This window comes from Heptranchias perlo, chromosome 3 (genome assembly GCF_035084215.1).
Source record: "Heptranchias perlo isolate sHepPer1 chromosome 3, sHepPer1.hap1, whole genome shotgun sequence".
NCBI lineage: Eukaryota > Metazoa > Chordata > Chondrichthyes > Hexanchiformes > Hexanchidae > Heptranchias > Heptranchias perlo.
The window spans coordinates 102,028,339-102,047,286 of NC_090327.1; the positions used below are offsets into that span (position 1 = coordinate 102,028,339).

Genomic DNA, 18,948 nt, shown 5'->3' on the forward strand with positions numbered 1-18,948 from the left:
GAGCAGAAAGAACAGAGAAAGGAGAGAGAAATGAGAGCAAGGGGAGGGGAAGAGGAGGAGATAAGGAGAGAGGGAAAACACACCACTTTTAGAAACAGTCCCTTTGAAAATTTACTAACATTCAGGAGCCATTTTTACAGCCACCTCGATGTACAAAGGGCCTTGTTCTGAACCACACCTCTTAACTGCCCAGAGAAGGCAACAAGAGGGACAGAACTGAAACAAGGAGGAAATCTGAACACAGGGGATAAAGCTCCAAGGTGTACCAGGTCAGGAAAAGAAATGAGCAGTTTCAAGGGTAAAAGCTTTGCATATGGCAGTTGAACCACATTCAAAGCAAGAGGAAAACCATTTACACAGATAGATAATCTAGCATTTGTTCAACCTCCACACAGAAATAAAACCTATCAAAACAATAAAATGTCTGGGGTCATAAGCTAATAATCAAAAATTACGGTCAGCTTGGAGTACAATAGAATCAAAACGCTTCTCTGCCTGAAGTGTCCGATTAAAATAGAGACAAGTGAGGCTTGGTAAAAACACATGGAATGAAGGAAATGAAGGAAAGAAATTGCATTTATATACAGTAGTGTCCTATCACGCCCTCAGGACATGCAAAAGTGCTTCACATCAATTAATTATAATGGTTGTTATGTAGGCAATTGGGGCAGCCAATTTTTGCACAGCAAAATCCTACAAATAAGAGTTGAAGACTTAATCTGTTCTTGTTTATCTGCAGGATATACTTGCCATGGAGGGAGTGAAACGAAGGTTCACCAGACTGATTCCTGGGATGGCAGGACTGTCATGAGAGATTGGGTCGACTGGGCCTGTATTCATTCGAGTTTAAAAGAATGAGAGGGGATCTCATTGAAACATATAAAATTCTGACAGGGCTAGATAGACTGGATGCAGGGAGGATGTTTCCCCTGGCTGGGGGGGGTCCAGAACGAGGGGTCACAGTCTCAGGATACAGGGTAGGACATTTAGGACTAAAACGAAGAGAAATTTCTTCACTGGGGAGAGAGCGGGAATATGGTATTGAGATAGAGTATCAGCCATGATCATATTGAATGGCAGAGCAGGCTCGAAGGGCCGAATGGCCTACTCCCGCTCCTATTTTCAATGTTTCTATGTTCAGGGTTGAATGTTGGTCAGGTCACCCTGCTCTTCTTTGAATATGGCCATGGGATCTTTTACGTCCTCCTGAACAAACAGGCAGGCCTCAGCTTAATGTCGCATCTGAAAACAGTATTTCTGACAACATAGTCCTCACTCAATACTTATTGCACTGAAGTGCCAGCCTAGATTATGTATCCAAGTTCATGGTGTGGCTTGAACTCACAACCTTCTGATGCACGAATAGGTGCTTTATAGATTTCTTCAAGAAACACCATATGAAAATTGTCCCAAGGAGTGGCCTGAGTACAGGCAAAATGAGTTCCAACCTTCTCTGTTAGCTCCTGTCGAACAAAGTAGGGACATTAATAAGATACATTCTGCACTCAATTCTAGGATCTCTGTTTAGTCATGGTTTTGTAAACAACTGCCTTGAATGATGAATATCTTTCTGTCTATGTAGAAGGCTGCAGTGACATGAATAACATTACTGACAAAGGATTTGTACCCAAAATATTATACTTCCTCTTTTCAGATTCTGGCAGGCCTACTCCGTATTTCCAGCATTTGAAGTTGTATTTTGATCAATTTAGTCCAATCTTAGAGATACAGGGTTCTATTTTAGCACCCGCGATCGGGTGTGTTCCTGGCAGGGGGGCTATGAAAATCGGGGATTCCCGGGGTGGGTCGGGAGCCCGGCTCCAACCCACCCCATTTCTGGGTTCCCCACTGACGTGCTGACATGCGCGCGCAGCCCCCACATGTGGGACTCCCGCCGGCAATTAAAGCCGGCGGGGTGCCACTTAAGGTATTTATTTTGGTATTTCAGGTCGTTTACAGACCTGATTAACGTGATATTTTAGGAGGGTTGGGATTTTACAAACAACTGGGACTGTTTCCCTTACTGGGGGAAACACTCCCAGTTCAAATGGACGTGTTGCAGCCATCAGCCTGTGGCAGCTGCAAGGTCCATTTGACAGGTTAGGGGGGGGGGGGGGGGGACCCTCATTCATTGTAGGAGGCCACTCTGTCACTTTGAACAAAGTTTGGCCTCCACCACCCTCCTCCTAACAACAAAATTCACCAACTTGCACACTTGCCCCGGTGTCCAGACACATGTACCTACCTTGCGGACCCCCTCAGATGTAGATCTTCCGGATGGGGGCCGCCGTAGCTGCAGTCATGACCTCCGCGGAGGGCGAACAGCATCACCAGCCTCGCCGGCCACACCGTCTACCTCTGACACGTGGAGCTCCACAACACAGTGCTGTGACACATCCACCTGCACAGCAGGAGGGAGGGCAACCGCAGAGAGAGATGCGTCGCGGAGGGCACTACCCTCGCCACAGGGTCCACAGACAGAGGCTCAGCTTCCTGGACCTCTCTGAGCAGCAGTGCACACGGAAGCTCAGTCACTCGACATGTAGTCGTGGACATCTGCAGCCTCCTTCATGCCAAGCTGCTCCCGGCTGGCCCGAGCACCATCTTCTTACCTGTTGCTGTCAAAGTCACCACTGCCCTCAACAACTTCTCCGCATCCTTCCAGGGTGCCACCGGGGACATTGCCGACGTCTCTCAGTCGTCTGCACAAAAGAGCCCTGCAAATACACCTACACCCACTCTGCAGTGACACAATGGGTGGCATCAGTTGTGGGTCTTCATTGTGATCTTCAGGAAAGGGCATTATTGCACAAACCAGACAAGATTCGCAAAGACGTGACAGTAGTGGTGCCAATATAATGTTATGTGAGTTGCTCAGAAATTAAATGGAAGTAAAAACCATGACAAACCCTCAAACATCCTTGTGCATCCCCTTCATGCACACGACACGTTTGCCTTATGCTGCCTACTGCACATATGTGATGCATGCCCTGTGGCTGCAGCACAGGTAGTGGCAGATTGAGTGAGGCTGACTGTGAAAGAGATGCATGAGAGGGGGTGAGTATGAGATCGAGCCATGAGATTGTATGAGGATTGGGTTGAATGGTAGTGGCGGGATGAGTACTGGCGAGGTGAGTAAGTGCAGGTAAGATGAGGATGAGGTTTGAGTGGGTGTGAGGGGTGATGTGACAGAGTAGTGTTGGCAGTGCAGGAGATGTGGGGTGGGGGCAGTGATGTCGTAGACGGAGTGTAGGGGAATGAATAAGTGTACTCACTTTGGCTGACCTACTTAGGTCATTGGAGCGCCTCCTGCACTGTATGCAGGTGGGCGATATGTTGGTGGTGCAGGTGACCTCCTCTGCCACCTCGAGCCAGGCCTTCTTGGTGACAGAGGCAGGCCGCTTCCTCCCGCCCGCCGGGGGGGGGGGGGGGGAATCTCTGTCCTCCCCCTCACCCCATGCAATGATACCTGGAGTGAGGCATCATTAAACCTGGGAGCAGCCTTACCCCTGGGCTGTTCCATGCTGTAATTTTTCCTATTTCTTGCAGCAGTCAGTGGAGGACTGCCCCTTTAAATAGAACTCCTCCAGCTGACAGACCTTACTGCGCATGCGCAGTCCGCCCGCCGTGCAGCTCAGCAGTGGGGAACCCGGAACAAGAGGTAAGTGGATCCAATCAGCCTGCGATTGCGCACGGGGCAGACTGATTTCACTGGGCATGTTACCCATGCGCCCAATCGCCCCCTGCCGCCATGGTAATATCGGGCCCACAGTGTCCCAAGTATTTTCCTGCATATAGTCTGTGCTTATTTTAAATTGGATTGAGCTGTCTGAAATTCAGATATAATTATTTCTGCTTTCCCAGCCACTCACTTCGACTAGGTCATCAGCCTTAGCTCAATGGTAGCATCCTTGCCTCTGAGGCAAAAGGTTGTGGGTTCAAGTCCCACTCTAAAGTAGAGTACAAAATTTAGGCTGACACTCCAGTGCAGTACTGAGGGAGTGCTGCACTGTTTAAGGTGCCAACTTTCAGATGAGATGTTAAACCGAGGCCCCCATTTGCCCTTTCAGGTGGGCATGAAAGTTCTCACGGCACGGAGGCAGATGGCATTTGTTCGCTGGTGGGGTGGCGTGTAGCGTGACATGAATGACATGACATAAATGCGTAGGCTTCAAGGAGATCTTGAAACATTTACCTGAGGAAGGAGAAAATCTCCGAAAGCTTGTGAATTTAAAATAAAATTGCTGGACTATAACTTGGTGTTGTAAAATTGTTTACAACTATTCAAAGAAGAGCAGGGAAGTTTTCCTGGTGTTTATCCCTCATTCAACACCTAAAACAGATGATCTGATCATTTATTCACTGCTGTTTGGGAGAGCTTGCTGTGTGCAAATTGGCTTTCGGGTTTCCTACATTACAACGGTGACAACACTTCAAAAGTACTTAATTAGCCGTAAAGCACTTTAGGGCGTCCTGAGGTCGTGAAAGGTGCTTTATAAAACCAAGTCTCTTTCTTTCTTTAACTTACTGCTTTGTTCATATTCATGGAGCTGCAGTCCAAGAAGGTGATTAACTGTTAAGTGTTCATTTATATATGGAATTTCAACAAATGAAGATTATATTGTCACATAGTACACCAATACTAAAGAATAGTACAATGGGGTGGTTTAATAGTGCAGCCTCGAATATAAACCCATTCTTGGGGCGGCCCTAGGCACCAAGAACATTTGTCCTTCTGCACCCCCCCACTCCCGCCCATCATTAAAACACAAACTCTATCCCCTTCTGACAGTATTTCTAAATGCTAGAATATTTTGATCCAGCAGTTATAGCAGTTCTTCTGCGTTATGGGGCATGGAGCCCTTGGTGGGGGTCCTGTATTTGGCTGGCGCCCCTGGGCACGAGCCCCTGGCCTGTGTATTAATCCGCCTCTATATAAACCTATTAAACCTCAGTTAACTATATTTGCTCTTGGACACGTCTATAACACTTAACAATGGGGGGAAATCAGTCTTTAAATTGTCCTCACTTAATATATGAATGGCCAGAGAAGTGGGTCCATTATGGAGCTTCTACTAGACTGTTCAGCAAATTTAAAATCACCATACAATACTGCAATGCAGAGATGCAGCTTTCTTGGTATTTTACAGGTAAAGGGCAGCAACATTAATTCTTACTGGTCCAATGTTAAGTTGAGTCATCTTTGCAATGGCCACATAAACATGCAGGCTAAACTTTCATTATGTCAGGAAAGTAGATCATTGAAATTCTTAACTGCTCCATTTCCTCAACTTTTTAATACAAAATACAGTGAATCTATGCACCATTATAAGTTTAATGTCATCCAAAAGCTTTTTTGCTAATAACTATTTATCTGAGCTTTCTCTTTGAACATTTTTTTTGTCTAATAATGCACAATAAAGCATTAATATAGCACCATGCATTTAATTGCAACAAGCATGGCTTTCAAAAATGCAATTATGTCACTGGCTAAGCTAGTTATCAAAGAAAATCTTTTTTTACTATTTTTGCCATATGCTGACTGATCGTTTTACTGATAGATTGGAGAAGTTAGATGGCCAAACAAATTGTAGATTGCAGAAAAGTTATTATTGCTATGAGCAACGACAGATGCTTCAATATTCTATCCACAGCCCATGCAGGCAAGGTATACCAACCAAACTTTGGCTTCGTATCAGGCCAGTGCCTAAATTAGAAGACGCCTAAAGAAGGAAAGATGCATTTATTCACATGAAAGACATTTTTATTAATAGTTACACATGTTGCAGGAATTTGACTGTGACGATAAGACCTATGAAGTATACCACAAATTATACTAACCCTGTAACTCTTGGTTGTTGCGACTGGATCACTATAGAGAGAGGAAGGCTGCTTTGGAAATGAAGGGGTGGGGAATCCAAATGAATTAGTGCATTCTCAATTACGCAATAAATTTGGTATCTTTGATATATTTATCAAAAGTGAAAAGCAATACAGTTCTATGTCAAAATACAAAGAGGAATATAAATGGAATGGAGAAATCAATAGTAAGATAGAGCATTTCTAACATGGATATGAGAGTTTTAATACCCTGTACACAAGAGGAATGTGAGACACAGTCCTTGGCCAGGAGTTGGAAGCTAAAAATGCCGATCAATTTATTAGGAATAGTTGAAAAGAAAAGTAATGTCAAAAACAAGTCAGCCTGCCCACAAAAGAGACTGAGCATGTGGCCGATTACTTTCCCCCCTGTATTTGAGGAGAAAAATGTGATTGTGCTAAGGAAGTAGGTTCGAGAGGTTGAATGGTCCACTTGTTCCTCTATTCCTATGTTCCTACGAATCTGTTTTGACTGTTACTTTGCATGTTCACTTGCTCTCTGTGAAATAAAACAGCTTAATTATTTTTTTAAAATCAGACTTCTTCTTACCAAGTATTGCTCAGTCTGCCTTTGAAAAGATTGAAGCAGTGCAAACGAGGGCATGTGCAAAAGACACTATATCCAGCTGGATCACAAGGGTGTCCTATTGTAACACCCCTGGATTATGCCATTGTGTAATTAGATACTGGACAGTCATGGCACAATCCTCAATGCAAGACATTCAAACCACTTATGGAAATCACCAATGCCACAGTATCCAAAATAATATCTACAGCAGACCCTGAACTTCTAATACGCACTCTTAAGGTTTCTTCAATTTACATGTGCCCAAATCATTGGCATTTCAAACAGAAGATCCACTGGATTCCAAACTGTTTTGAAAGAAGCCAGAAATGAGCATAGTTATTTCAAATGTGATACAATATTCAAGCATTTTTTTAAAAAAAAGAGCAAACATTTTGGGCAGCTATGAAAAAATGACAAATTTTATAATTTTTAATAAATTTGAATATTAAAAGTTGTAATAAATGTATGGAGTCGGTTTGAAGGCACCTTACAGTTAAAGTGTCTAGGGGGTTACTAGTATAGCATATAGTCTTGCAGGATATCCTTTGGCAAGCAAGCCAAGGAAATGACTAATTGCTGCTCTCTGAGGACTGGTGTGGCCTGATCGGAAACTTCATACTGTATAAAAGTGCAGTTATGTCGTTACACTCTCTATAACTGTTTTTACATTGCTGATAGTGCAAACAACAGGGATAATATCCTCTGTAAACCTTAATATTGATCAGACAGTCAAAATTGCCTTCTTATAAACAGATCAATCCTCAGAGATAAGTGTTGGAAACCTGCGGCAAAATTAATAATACATTTCTTTTGGCCTTCTACAAAGTAGTGGATCTCTTGGCTACTTAAACTATATGACGGGCGTGTATCAGGTCATCAATTTATGATAGCACAAATAAAAAAAGGAGCTAGGACTTGTTTAAACACTTCTAGGTCTGGTTAAAAAAAGCCCTGAATTTAAATTAGAATGCATGGAAGGCCGGGTGGGGAGTTTTAGAGAGGAAGAAATAATTTTATTACAGCCATCAAAAGGAGACACAGAACATTTGTAGCCAGTGTTGGTGACCAAAAACAAATAAAGATACCTTCCCCACAGCTTTTATAGAAAAAAACATCCCCAAATTAATGAAAAAAACTGTACCAGTCAACTGGTAACCTTGGCATTGACACTATTAAAAGGTGCCAGTTGCAAAAGAGTAAGAAGTTAAAGCCCACCTCTTCAGAGATACCACTACATATGACAGCAATGGCATCTACTTCTAACTTTTTTGAAAATAGTTTTTTCTTCCCCAGCAATAGAAAGCCTTTCAGGTCAACTGTCTACACTTCATTTATTTTAATTCATTCTCATTTTCCTTGCCTCACCCATTCTAGCTCCAGAAAACAATCAGCACAAGATTATGCACAGCCGAGGTTTCAGATTTATCGTTCTCACTTTGGCATCTGACTGCTACCTCATCTGTGACGGACAGCTTCACACAAAAACAAATCTTTGCACAGCAAATTATAATAAACATGAGCCATCATTTACACTGTTGTTACTTTTGAATGGTCTTAAATGCTGTTAAAAATTTGAGTACTTTGAAGTCTAAGTAGCAATTGTGCATCTAAATGAACAAAGTCACAACATGACTAATCAAGTTCACAATTTTTCTTAGGTTCTGTTCATTACAGGAAATAAAACCAGTATTATAAAATGAACATTCATTTAAAAACTTCAAACGGTTTGTAAAAGATGGGCACATCTCTGAACTGGAAATACTTTTCAATAGTTTAAGGAAAATCTCCCAGACACCAAAGTCAGGCTGAACACAAGATACTCTACTGAAGTAAAAAAAAATCAGAAATAAAAGGACAGACCCGTGTATAATAGGAGGAGAAGGATTTAGAGCTATGTACGGTGCTGTAGTTTCTTTGGTCGTGGTACATTCCACTCTGTGAAAAGCAAATCATAAAGAGAAAGAATGAATGAAGATGACAGAACTTCAATGCTTCCAAAATTACAGAGTAGTCAAAACAGATCTGAAATCATAACCATTGCAGAAATACCATTATGAAAATAATAGAGAACACTTATGGTTTCTAAAGCAATAGAAGACAATTCACAAGATTTAAACCTGACAGTACTGCAGAAAACTCTTAACAGGCAAAGCATTAATCAACTAACCAAGAGGTCATTATTGGAAGTAGAGACCTTCTTCCTGGCTGCATGAGCATCACTGTAAACTGAACTCTGGCAGTGAAAGGCAAATTAAAGCATAATTAACAAGCTTATCAGTACAAAATCCATATGTTACAAACTTTCCTCATCTTAAAAAATCAAACTCTGGGACAACAGAAAAATTATAAAAGTTGCTCCGTCTTGACAATCGTAAAAATTTTGAATTTAATTTTTCCATCAAGACTACCATCCTAACATCAATATTTGGAGATACATATTTTTTCCTTAATCATAGTGTTACTGAGTAAATATAAGATGGAGGTCGTCTTTTCTCATTAAACTTTAAAATGGAGGTTGGAACCCAGCTGCCTCAAAGTTGAAGGCAGGTTCTTGGATTTTCAGATGAGCCATAATACAGAAGTTTGGTTTGAAACGATAAGAACCATTGTTGGTAGATTCCACATCATGCCAATCAGACATACAAGTGGTTTTAATTTCTGCTAATTAAACATATGCAAGTTTAAATACAGATGTGTAACATCCAGCTTGTGTGGAATGTGCTGGCTCTCTCCAAGCCTTCAAGAGGGAGCTAGACTGATTTTTGGCTGGGGCAGAGATTGCATCATGTAGAAGGTAAGTGGGTCATCAGCTAACAGACATGGTCAATGTGATCTCCTGGACTGATTTTGATTGCCAAAAATTGGCAGGTAAAACTATAATTGAACAATGGGAGGCCTTCAAGGAGGAGTTGGTTCGGGTACAGAGTAGACACATTGCCACGAGGGGGAAAGGAAGGGCATCCAAAGCTAGAGCGCCCTGGATGACTAAAGATATAGAGATTAAAATGAAACAGAAAAAGGATCCTTATGACAAATGTAAGGTTCATAATACAGTAGAGAACCAGGCTGAATACCGAAAGTGCAGAGAAGATTTAAAAAAGGGAAGAGGGGCAAAGAGAGAGTATGAAAATAGATTAGTGGCTAACATAAAAGGTAACCTAAATGTCTTTTATAAACATATAAATAGTATAAGGGTAGTCAAAGGAAGAGTGGGACCAATTAGATACAAAAAAGATCTTCTTGTGGAAGTGGAGGACATGACAGGTACAAAATGAATACCTCACATCCGTCGTCTCGAAAGAAGAGGATGCTGCCACTGTAGCAATAAAGAAGGAGGTAGAAGCAATATTGGATAAGATCAAAATAGATAAAGAGGAGGTACTTAAAAGATTGGCAGTGCTCAAAAGTAGAAAAGTCACCTGGTCCAGATGGGATGCATCCGAGTTTACTGAGGGAAGTAAGGGTGAAAATTGTAGAGGCTCTGGCCACAATCATCCAATCCTCCATATATATGGGGATGGTGCCGGAGGACTGCAAATGTCACACTCCTGTTCAAAAAAGGTAAGAGGGATAAACCTGGCAATTACAGGCTAGTCAGCCTAACGTTGGTGGTGTGGAAAATGTGTAACAATAATCTGGGACAAAATAAATTGGCACTTGGAAAAATATGGGATAATCAATGAAAGTCAGCACGGATTTGTTAAAGGAAAATCGAGTTTGATTAACTTGATTGAGTTCTATGATGAAGTAATAGAAAGGGTTGATGTTCTGTATATAGACTTTCAAAGGGCATTTGATAAAGTATCACATAATAGACTTGTAAGCAAAATTAAAGCCCATGGGATTAAAGGGACAGTGGCAGCGTGGATACAAAATTGGCTAAGGGTCAGGGGGCAGAGAGTAGCAGTAAACAGTTGTTTTTCAGACTGGAGGGAAGTATATAGTGGTGTTCCCCAGGTGTTAATTGTATCCATGTGATTTATATCTATTAGTGTTAATTGTATTCAGTTGGTGTGTATCAATTGGGAACTCTCTTGTATACATTTATAAGGGAACTGATCTAAAGTGACGTGGTAATGTGGATCTCTGTGAATAAAGACTTGACTCTAGTATTCAATCCTTCACCACTTGGCTATCCAGTTTGTAACACGGGTCAGTATTAGGATCACTGCTCTTTTTGATGCATTTTAGTGACCTGGACTCGAGAACAGAGGGTATAATTTTGAAGTTTGCAGATGACACAAAACTCAGAAATGTAGGACACAATGTGGATGATATAGACAGACTGGTGGAATGGGCAGACACATGGCAGGTGAAATTTAATGCAGAGAAGTGTGGAAGTGATACATTTTGGTAAAAAGAATGAGGAGAGGCAATATAAATTAAATTATACAATTTTAAAGGGGGTGCAGGAACAGAGACCTGGGGGTGCACATACAGAAATCTTTGAAGGTGGCAGGACAAGTTGAGAAGGCTGTTAAAAAAAGCATGTGATCCTTGGCTTTATTAATTGAGGCATAAAGTACAAAAGCAAGGATGTTATGCCAAACCTAGGCCTCAGTTGGAGTATTGTGTTCAATTCTGAGCACCACAATTTAGAAAGAATGCCGAAAAGATTTACTAGAATGGTACCAGGAATGAGGGACTTCATTATGTGGTGAGATTGGAGAAGCTGGGATTGTTTTCCTTAGAACAGAAAGGTTTACAGTGAGATTTATTAGAGGTGTTCAAAATCATGAACAGTTTTGACAGGGTAAATAAGGAGAAACCATTTCCAGAGGTAGAAGTGTCGGTAAGCAGAGGACACCGATTTAAGGTGATCAGCAAAAAAGCCAGCAAGTTGTAATGATCTGGAGTGCACTGCCTGAAAGGGTGGTGGAAGCAGATTGAATAGTAACTTTCAAAAGGGAATTGGATAAATGCTTGAAGGGGAAAAAAAATTACAGGGCTATGGGGAAAAGGACAAATTGGATAGTTCTTTCAAAGAGCTGGCACAGGTTCGATGGGCCGAATGGCAGCCTTTGTGCTGTACCCTATGATATTTTGAAGTTCAAGGTAATAGCTTATTTGTTCATTAGCAAAGTAAACAAATAACTCATACTATTGTCCCTTTGAACTTGAACAGCTCAAAGGCCTTTTGGTCTGGAATATATACTGCAGACTTGTCTCAATTATCTTTAGAGCAGTCTAGAACTGAAACTTACACTCCATGGACTGAGATAAGAAGTGTATTACTCACATGCAGTATTACTCACATGCAGCATTACGTCATTGAAGGTTTACAAATGCCTTATCACATAACAGTGAATGAAATACATTCTAAAAAAAAAGGGCACTTTAACCTTTTGTGGACTAATTTTATACATTTTAAAAAATATTTTATACCTTCAGCATCTACTGATTCTGTGTAATTATCTTTCTCGTAAATATATTTACTAGTTCTAGCTTGAATACAACAGGTTGATAGTGTGGTATTGGTTACTTTTTGGAGTAGAGAAGGGAATGTGATGAGCAGCCCATGTAGTCTATATCTGTAATTAAGGCATAATTCTTAGTCCTGTGACATGCTATTCCACTCATGGCACACGATGGTGCAGGCCTGTTAATGGGAGATTTGGTCTGCTTATGGAAAGTGCCTCTCTGCCGTGGATGCAAATTAAAAATGTTGGAAGTCTAAACGGGAGCTAAAACATACACCCACATCCCCCCACACACGGACCCCTCCATCACCTGCACCCACACATGCACTCCCCACACGAAGACATTCATAGCATATTCCCTGTACAGTAAAGCATTTTGAGGTGGTGTATAAAGTTTCTACTTGTTACTGGGCCAAATCTTTCAAAGGTAATTTGAAAATGTCTCCCTCTCCACCCCACAACGTACCATCACTTTGAACAGATGAGATCTTAAAAGAAACTGACAACAATTAGTTTACATACAGATCGGGAGGTTTTCTCAAGTTGAGCTGACTTGTCCTTTGCATGAGAAGACGACTATAAATTCACAGACAAGGAAATGAGATGTAAGAATGAGCAACAAACAACAGAATATAGACAGATGAATACACAGATAACAAAACAAATTAATAAGGTCAAAAAGATGAACATGTGCATTTACACTCTTCTCTCTCTCTCCTCCCTTTTGCAAAAAATAAAAACCATTGCCTAAGTATCGTCATTCTTTGACCACAAAGGTCACAGATTCCACTATCGTTGCCTTTGAAACTCAGTGATCAAGCAATACACAAATAGGGGGACAATCCTCTTGTTCAGATGCTCACCTTAGAAAGATGGGAGCTTTTGTTTTTACTACGGTGCTTGGAACAAATATCTTACTTGCACCACTTTTCTAAGTTGATTTTTTAAAAATTGAACACTGCTTCTTTTAAAGTACTGCACTTTCCTTTGAAAATGTAACATTAGATAAAGCCATCTATATGTTCAACTGTGATCACTGTCCAACTTACACAGTTGTCACATTTCGATTAAAAAACATTTCTACACCTTGTACAAAAAGATGATGGTAAATGTAAATAAGATAAGCCAACAATCAAAGTGAAGAAAGGGCATTTTCCCGACACAAACCCTAAGATTTGTTTGAATTGTGTACTCAAAATGAAATGTTCGCAAAAGTGGCACACTATGGATTCAGTAGTTAAACTGAATGCTGGGAAATCAAAACTAAATTAGAACCACATGGATATTTATTGGAACACAATATTCCTTACTGGTGATAAGAGGCTAATATTGAGGACAGAGCTCAGGAACAGCTCGTGAGTGAGATATAAATATGCCATACCATATCTGGTCCTGTGTAGGAACCTTTGTTAAAAGGAAGATTAAGAATTGTGGGGAGTGAAAATGGGTTTTGGCATGTCTAGATATCCGTGCCTCATTAACTTGGACATCTTCCGGAACCTTTATATTACTGTTAGAAGTGATTGACACCAAAAGAGTTGAACCCTTCAGGCACACGTCACCCAGATTGGTCAAATGAATGGAAAGGGGTTTTTCTTTGGTTTAGGGTATACAAGGAGGTGCGTGGCACACCTCTTGACATGGAAACATAGAAAATAGGAGCAAGAGTAGGCCATTTGGCCCTCGGGCCTGCTCCACCATTCAAAATGATCATGGCTGATCATCTAACTCAGTACCCTGTTCCCGCTTGACAGATGCTCTTTGTTGCTGTTAGGTAGAGTTTGTCTGTTAGTTCAATGATTTTCTTTGCATTCTCTTTTTCTGTAATAACTTTCACATGGCAGATGTGGAAGGATACCTTTACAAGTATAAAGTATATTCAGAACAGCAAGTAAGAGGTTATAAAGTTCAGACTGTACGGCTGTACCACCCGGTTACAGGCAAAGATAAGTGTGTCACTTAATTGCATAAATTGTCTGAGATCAAGCAAGGTGAGAGTTAAGCCAGCAAGCTCAGATCCAGTCACTCATGCTAAAGTGGATTCAGCCAGAACAGAGGACCCAAGTGGAACAGATAATTCCGCCACCAAAGGGACGCATCAACTTGATTTTGGGAGGACCACGGCTCTCAAAGGAAAAGGTGGTATATGGTCTAGAAATATTTCTAACCATTAGCAAACAGACTCTAATCTATTCAATAGAATGGCTATCTAACGCTGTTAACCTGTCAGCTATCTAAGGAGTTTACTCCTAGATTAATCTCACCAATTTGCAGTAGTCTCAGATACTGATGTCAGCGATTCAGTAATGCTGAAGTGTAGTGATACATGATTCATACATCTCGAATCACAGAATCATACAGCACAGAAGGCAGCCATTCCGCACATCGTGCCCGTTACCTTAAGTAACTCTCTATGAATTGTTATTTAAATTGCTATGTAATCCAGTCCATAACTATTTATATCTATTCATTGTCTGAATACTCAATGTTTGAATTTTAGTAGTGATAATTATGATCTTGTAGCCAATAAAAAGTTGTTAGTGCATGACTTGTTTGATGTTTTAGCAAGGGTTAATTCATTCACTCAATAACTCGTGGGTATCCTAATTTTGGATTGGTGAGGTAAATTCATATTCAATCCAAACTGGGTAATGTAAGGCAGTCAGTGAGCCAAACTCAGGCATCATTCACTCGTAGATCTAAACTTTGTGGTAATCTACAGGCTCCCTTAGTGAGGGAGTTACGGATTCGTCTGGTTCCCTGGCGTATAATAATAGTCAGGATACCAAAATCCAGTGTTCTCACATCTGCTTCTCTGAAAGGCAAACATTTAACCTCCAAAACATGAAATATGTGCCAAAAATTACAGTATGCACAGATGGTTGGGAAGCAGCCATCTTTTCAATGCAAAATTTTCATACAGTATAAGTTGCACCCCAGTAATAGCCAGGCAGCGCTCTAGTTGATCTTGCGTGTATGCTGCACTTTTTTTACTTCAGGCTTCTCAATACTAATATTTGAATCCACATGCAGTTGCCAAATCATTAACTCAGATGTGCTAAAAGTAATTAGTTTCCTTTGAATGTTAATGCGAGATCAATCTCCAAAGAACAGTCTATTATGAAGTACTGTTTTATAATACCCTGTTATTACAGCCCTATGTTTGGAGCCAGTTTAGTAATATGAACAAGGTGGGATACTCATGGCACCACTGAACATCACAGAGGCAAAGCACTACTGACTGCGATGAGAACGCATTACCAATTTGAGAATTAGCTAGAGCCAATGTGATTAACATTGAAATGTCTGTAAACAAAGACTCAGAGAATGAGGGACAGAGACAGAGACTTTTTTTTCTCTGCAAGGAACGTGTTGTACAAGTAGTCAAACACTGTTTAGTGTCTTCTTGTAAATAAGTCATCTGATACTGACTGACTGCAAACAAATGTAGAGCCAGCCATGCGTGGGCTGAATATGGCAGCGAGGAGTTTTACATATTGCAGTCTTGTACAGATCCTCCCCCCACACCACCCCAATCCATCGTCAAAGAAACCTGATTAATAAATTACTAAAACACAATTAAGTGTTTAGTGTTGTGATATGGTGACACACAGATCAGCAAATTCCCAGATACAATCTTGGGTCTACTATAGAGTCTACTGTACCTTCCAACCTCAGTCATGCATCTGATGGAAATTCTAAGTGGATGTCAGTGATGGAGGGTACTCCATAAAAATCCTCCTTCCCGTCCTATCAAGATGCACCTGCTCGTCTCCTCCTATCAAATCAAGTGATACCAAAGAGCACATCTTGACCACGCTCGGTCATGGCATGAAGCCTGGCATTGGGGAAACCGAGGCAGAGGGGAAATGATGGGCAATTCTAACAGACACTTCTATGAACTGCTGACCAAATTTGTCAACTGTGCCACCAACCAAGCATTTTAGAATCAGGGCAAGTATCTTTTAGCAGTATTTATATTCAGATTAAATAATCATCTTTTTAACTATTTCCCTGGAGACCACAGAGGCACTAAGAGTTCCATTTAAAAGTGGAACTGGTCTGTTGCTGTTCAACACTTGATCTTCTCACAATGTCACAATAAACCACCAGGGATGAAATGCAAATTATTTTTAAATATTAACATTTCACAAAAAGCTCTGTAGATATGCTGCAATAGAAAATGCACAAAGGCAGAAAAGACCATTCAATATTAGAGCCTTTTTTAAAAAAACATGTGTTAATACTTAGAGGAGTGTAAGTATTGAGACCTTTAATGTGTAAACATCCTGTATGCTTTTCAATGCTGCAAGAAGATAGGCTGTAATCATCTATTCCATCTTCACGTACCATAACAGTAAAATAAGTCAGATTTAACATGTATTTGTTACCAAATGTTAACATTGTAGAATTGTTACTGTTGGTGGAGTAAGATCTCATGCCTTTAATATATCTTGTGACTTGGAACATAGCTTGTGATTTTGAACATCAACTGGCATTTATATGATGCCTTTAACGTAGTAAAACGTCCCAAGGCGCTTTACAATAAGACAAAAATTGACACAAAGCCAAAGGAGTTATTAGGACAGGTACATACATGGCTCTGGCACTGATTTCATTAGGAACAGGAGTAGGCCATTCAGCCCCTCGAGCCTGTTCCGCCATTCAATTAGATCATGGCTGATCTGAACCTCAACTCCATTTACCCACCTTTGCTCCATATCCCTTACCTAACAAAAATCTATCTATCTCAGTTTTGAATTTTTCAATTGACCTAGCCTCAGCAGCTTTTTGAAGGAGTGTTCCAGATTTCCACTACCCTTTGTGTGAAGAAGTGCTTCCTGACATCACCCCTGAATGACCTAGCTTTAATTTCAAGGTTATGCCCCCTTGTTTTGGACTCCCCCACCAGAGGAAATAGTTTCTCTCTATCTACCCTATCAAATCCTTTAATCATCTTAAACACCTCAATTAGATCACCCCTTAATTGTCTTCATGCGAGGGAGTACAAGCCTAGTCGATGCAACCTAGTCCTCATAATTTAACCCTTATAGCCCCAGTATTATTCTGGTGAATCTGTGCTGCATCCTCTCAAAGGCCAATATATTCTTCTGGAGACACTGTGCGCAGAAACTGAACGCAATCCTCCAGATGCGGTCAAACCAGAGCTTTATATAACTATAGAACAACTTCCACTCCTTTGTATACCAACCTCCTTGAGATAAAGGCCAACATTCCATTAGCCTTTTGAATTATTTTCTGTACCCGTTCACTAGCTTTTAGTGATTCCAATACGTGGATCCCTAAATCTCTGCTCCTGCACAGTTCCTAGCTTCTTACCATGTAGAAAATATTCGGATCTTTCTTTCTTAAGTCGAAAGTGGATGACCTCACTGCCCCACATTGAACTCAGTCTGCCAGTTTTGCCCACTCACTTAAGCTATTGATGTAACTTTCCACTCGCATCTACACCATTTACTGTACCACCTAATTTAGCATTGTCAGCAAACTTGGATATACAAATCAAATTTGAAGGCTCTTCACTCATGTTGAACTTAGTGGTACACAACCTCAGTGTCCTTTTTGCCCTTCCCTTACTTACTCCACTGCTGAAACATTCATTCACAACACCTTCATTCCCTCAACTATTCATTTCTCTAAAGCTCTCCTCAGGCAGCCCTTCAAAAACTTCAGCTAATCCAGAACTCCCTAGCACAAGGCTCCACATACATGCATCCATGCCAAGTTCCACTAGCTCCCTTTGCCCCAGAGAATAAAGACCCTTGCCCACAAATATTACTCACACCTCCATAATATCACCAGTCTCTGCCACTGACTCAGCTCATCTGCAGCTAAAACCTTTAAAATCTATGCTTTTGTTACCTCCAAACTCGACTATTCCAATGCTGTCCTGGCCAGAGTCCCTTTTTCCACCCCATCCCCCAGTAAATTTGAGCCCATCCAAAACTCTGCCCTCCATATCCTAACTTGCACTAAGTCCCATCAACCCATCACCCCTACGCTCGCTGATCGACATTAGCTCCTGGTCCACGAATGCCTCGATTTAAAAATTTTCAGTGTTCAAATGCATCTATAGCCTCCCCCCTCCATATCTCTCTAACCTTCTCCAGCCCTAAAACCCTCCAAGAACTCTGCTTTCCTCCAATTCTGGCCTCTTGTGCATCCGCCACTTCCTTCGCTCCACCATTGGCAGCCATACCTTTTGCCATCTAGGCCCTGAGCTCTGAAATTCCATCTCTAAAACTCTCCATCTCTTCATCTATCTCTCCTCTAAGACATTCCTTAAAATCTACCTCTAACCAAGCTTCTGGTCACCTGTCCTAATGTCTCCTATTTTGGCTCGGTGTCAATTTTTGTCTGATTTCACTCCTGTGAAGCACCTTGAGATGTTTTACTACGTTAAATGTGCTATATAAATGCAACTTGTTCTTGTAATGCACAAGTGTAGCGTAATCCGTAAATGAGACGGACATGGATGACGTCTGATAGTGTACAGTTAGCTGAAAAGGGTTATTAATCATATCACAATATTGTACCAAAAAAAGGGAAAGTCGGCACATTATGCTCAGTTTTGCACTCCCATTCTAAGCAAGGGTAGATATAAAGAAAGGCGTGAAAGATTGGGGCTTTTTTGTACCTTGAACAGAGAAAAATTATGTCTTGTTTTGAGAGAATGAACAGTGAAAGATGGTTCACACTGATCAGCAAATGGTAATTGGGGACAAAGACAGAGCATGATCATAAGAAAAGGAAAGAGGAAAGTTAGAAGAATTTTTTTCCCCCCACAGTTATTAGGATATAGAATCATAGAATGATACAGCACAGGAAGCCACCATTCGGCCCATCGTGCCTGTGCCAGCTCTTTGAAAGAGCTATCCAATTAGTCCCACTCCCCTGCCCCACTATCCAATTCGCTTTTGAAAGTTATTATTGAATCTACTTCCACCACCCTTTCAAGCAGTGTATTCCAGATCAAAACAACTCGTTGCATAACATTTTTTTTCCCTCATGTTTTTTCCTCTGATTCTTTTGCCAATTACCTTAAATCTCTGTCCTCTG

At 41.0% G+C, this 18,948-nt stretch overlaps 1 protein-coding gene across 18 annotated transcripts in view; it reads right to left on the reverse strand.

Annotated features, from left to right (window-relative positions):
- The window catches only part of lrrfip2 (leucine rich repeat (in FLII) interacting protein 2), a 166,420-nt gene that overhangs the window by 60,952 nt on the left and 86,520 nt on the right, over positions 1–18,948 (reverse strand). For 7 of the 18 annotated variants that reach the window (XM_067981352.1, XM_067981349.1, XM_067981346.1 and 4 more), the window contains exons 8-12: positions 12,391–12,444; positions 8,616–8,681; positions 8,309–8,383; positions 5,842–5,892; positions 5,679–5,723 (exon numbers count right to left, since the gene is read on the reverse strand). The exons of 3 other annotated variants lie outside the window; for them this stretch is intronic. In XM_067981352.1, coding sequence (XP_067837453.1) covers positions 5,679–5,723; positions 5,842–5,892; positions 8,309–8,383; positions 8,616–8,681; positions 12,391–12,444 — 291 coding nt within the window. The remainder of the gene's footprint in view (positions 1–5,678; positions 5,724–5,841; positions 5,893–8,308; positions 8,384–8,615; positions 8,682–12,390; positions 12,445–18,948) is intronic. 8 more of the 18 variants (XM_067981364.1, XM_067981341.1, XM_067981339.1 and 5 more) reach the window with 7 other exon arrangements.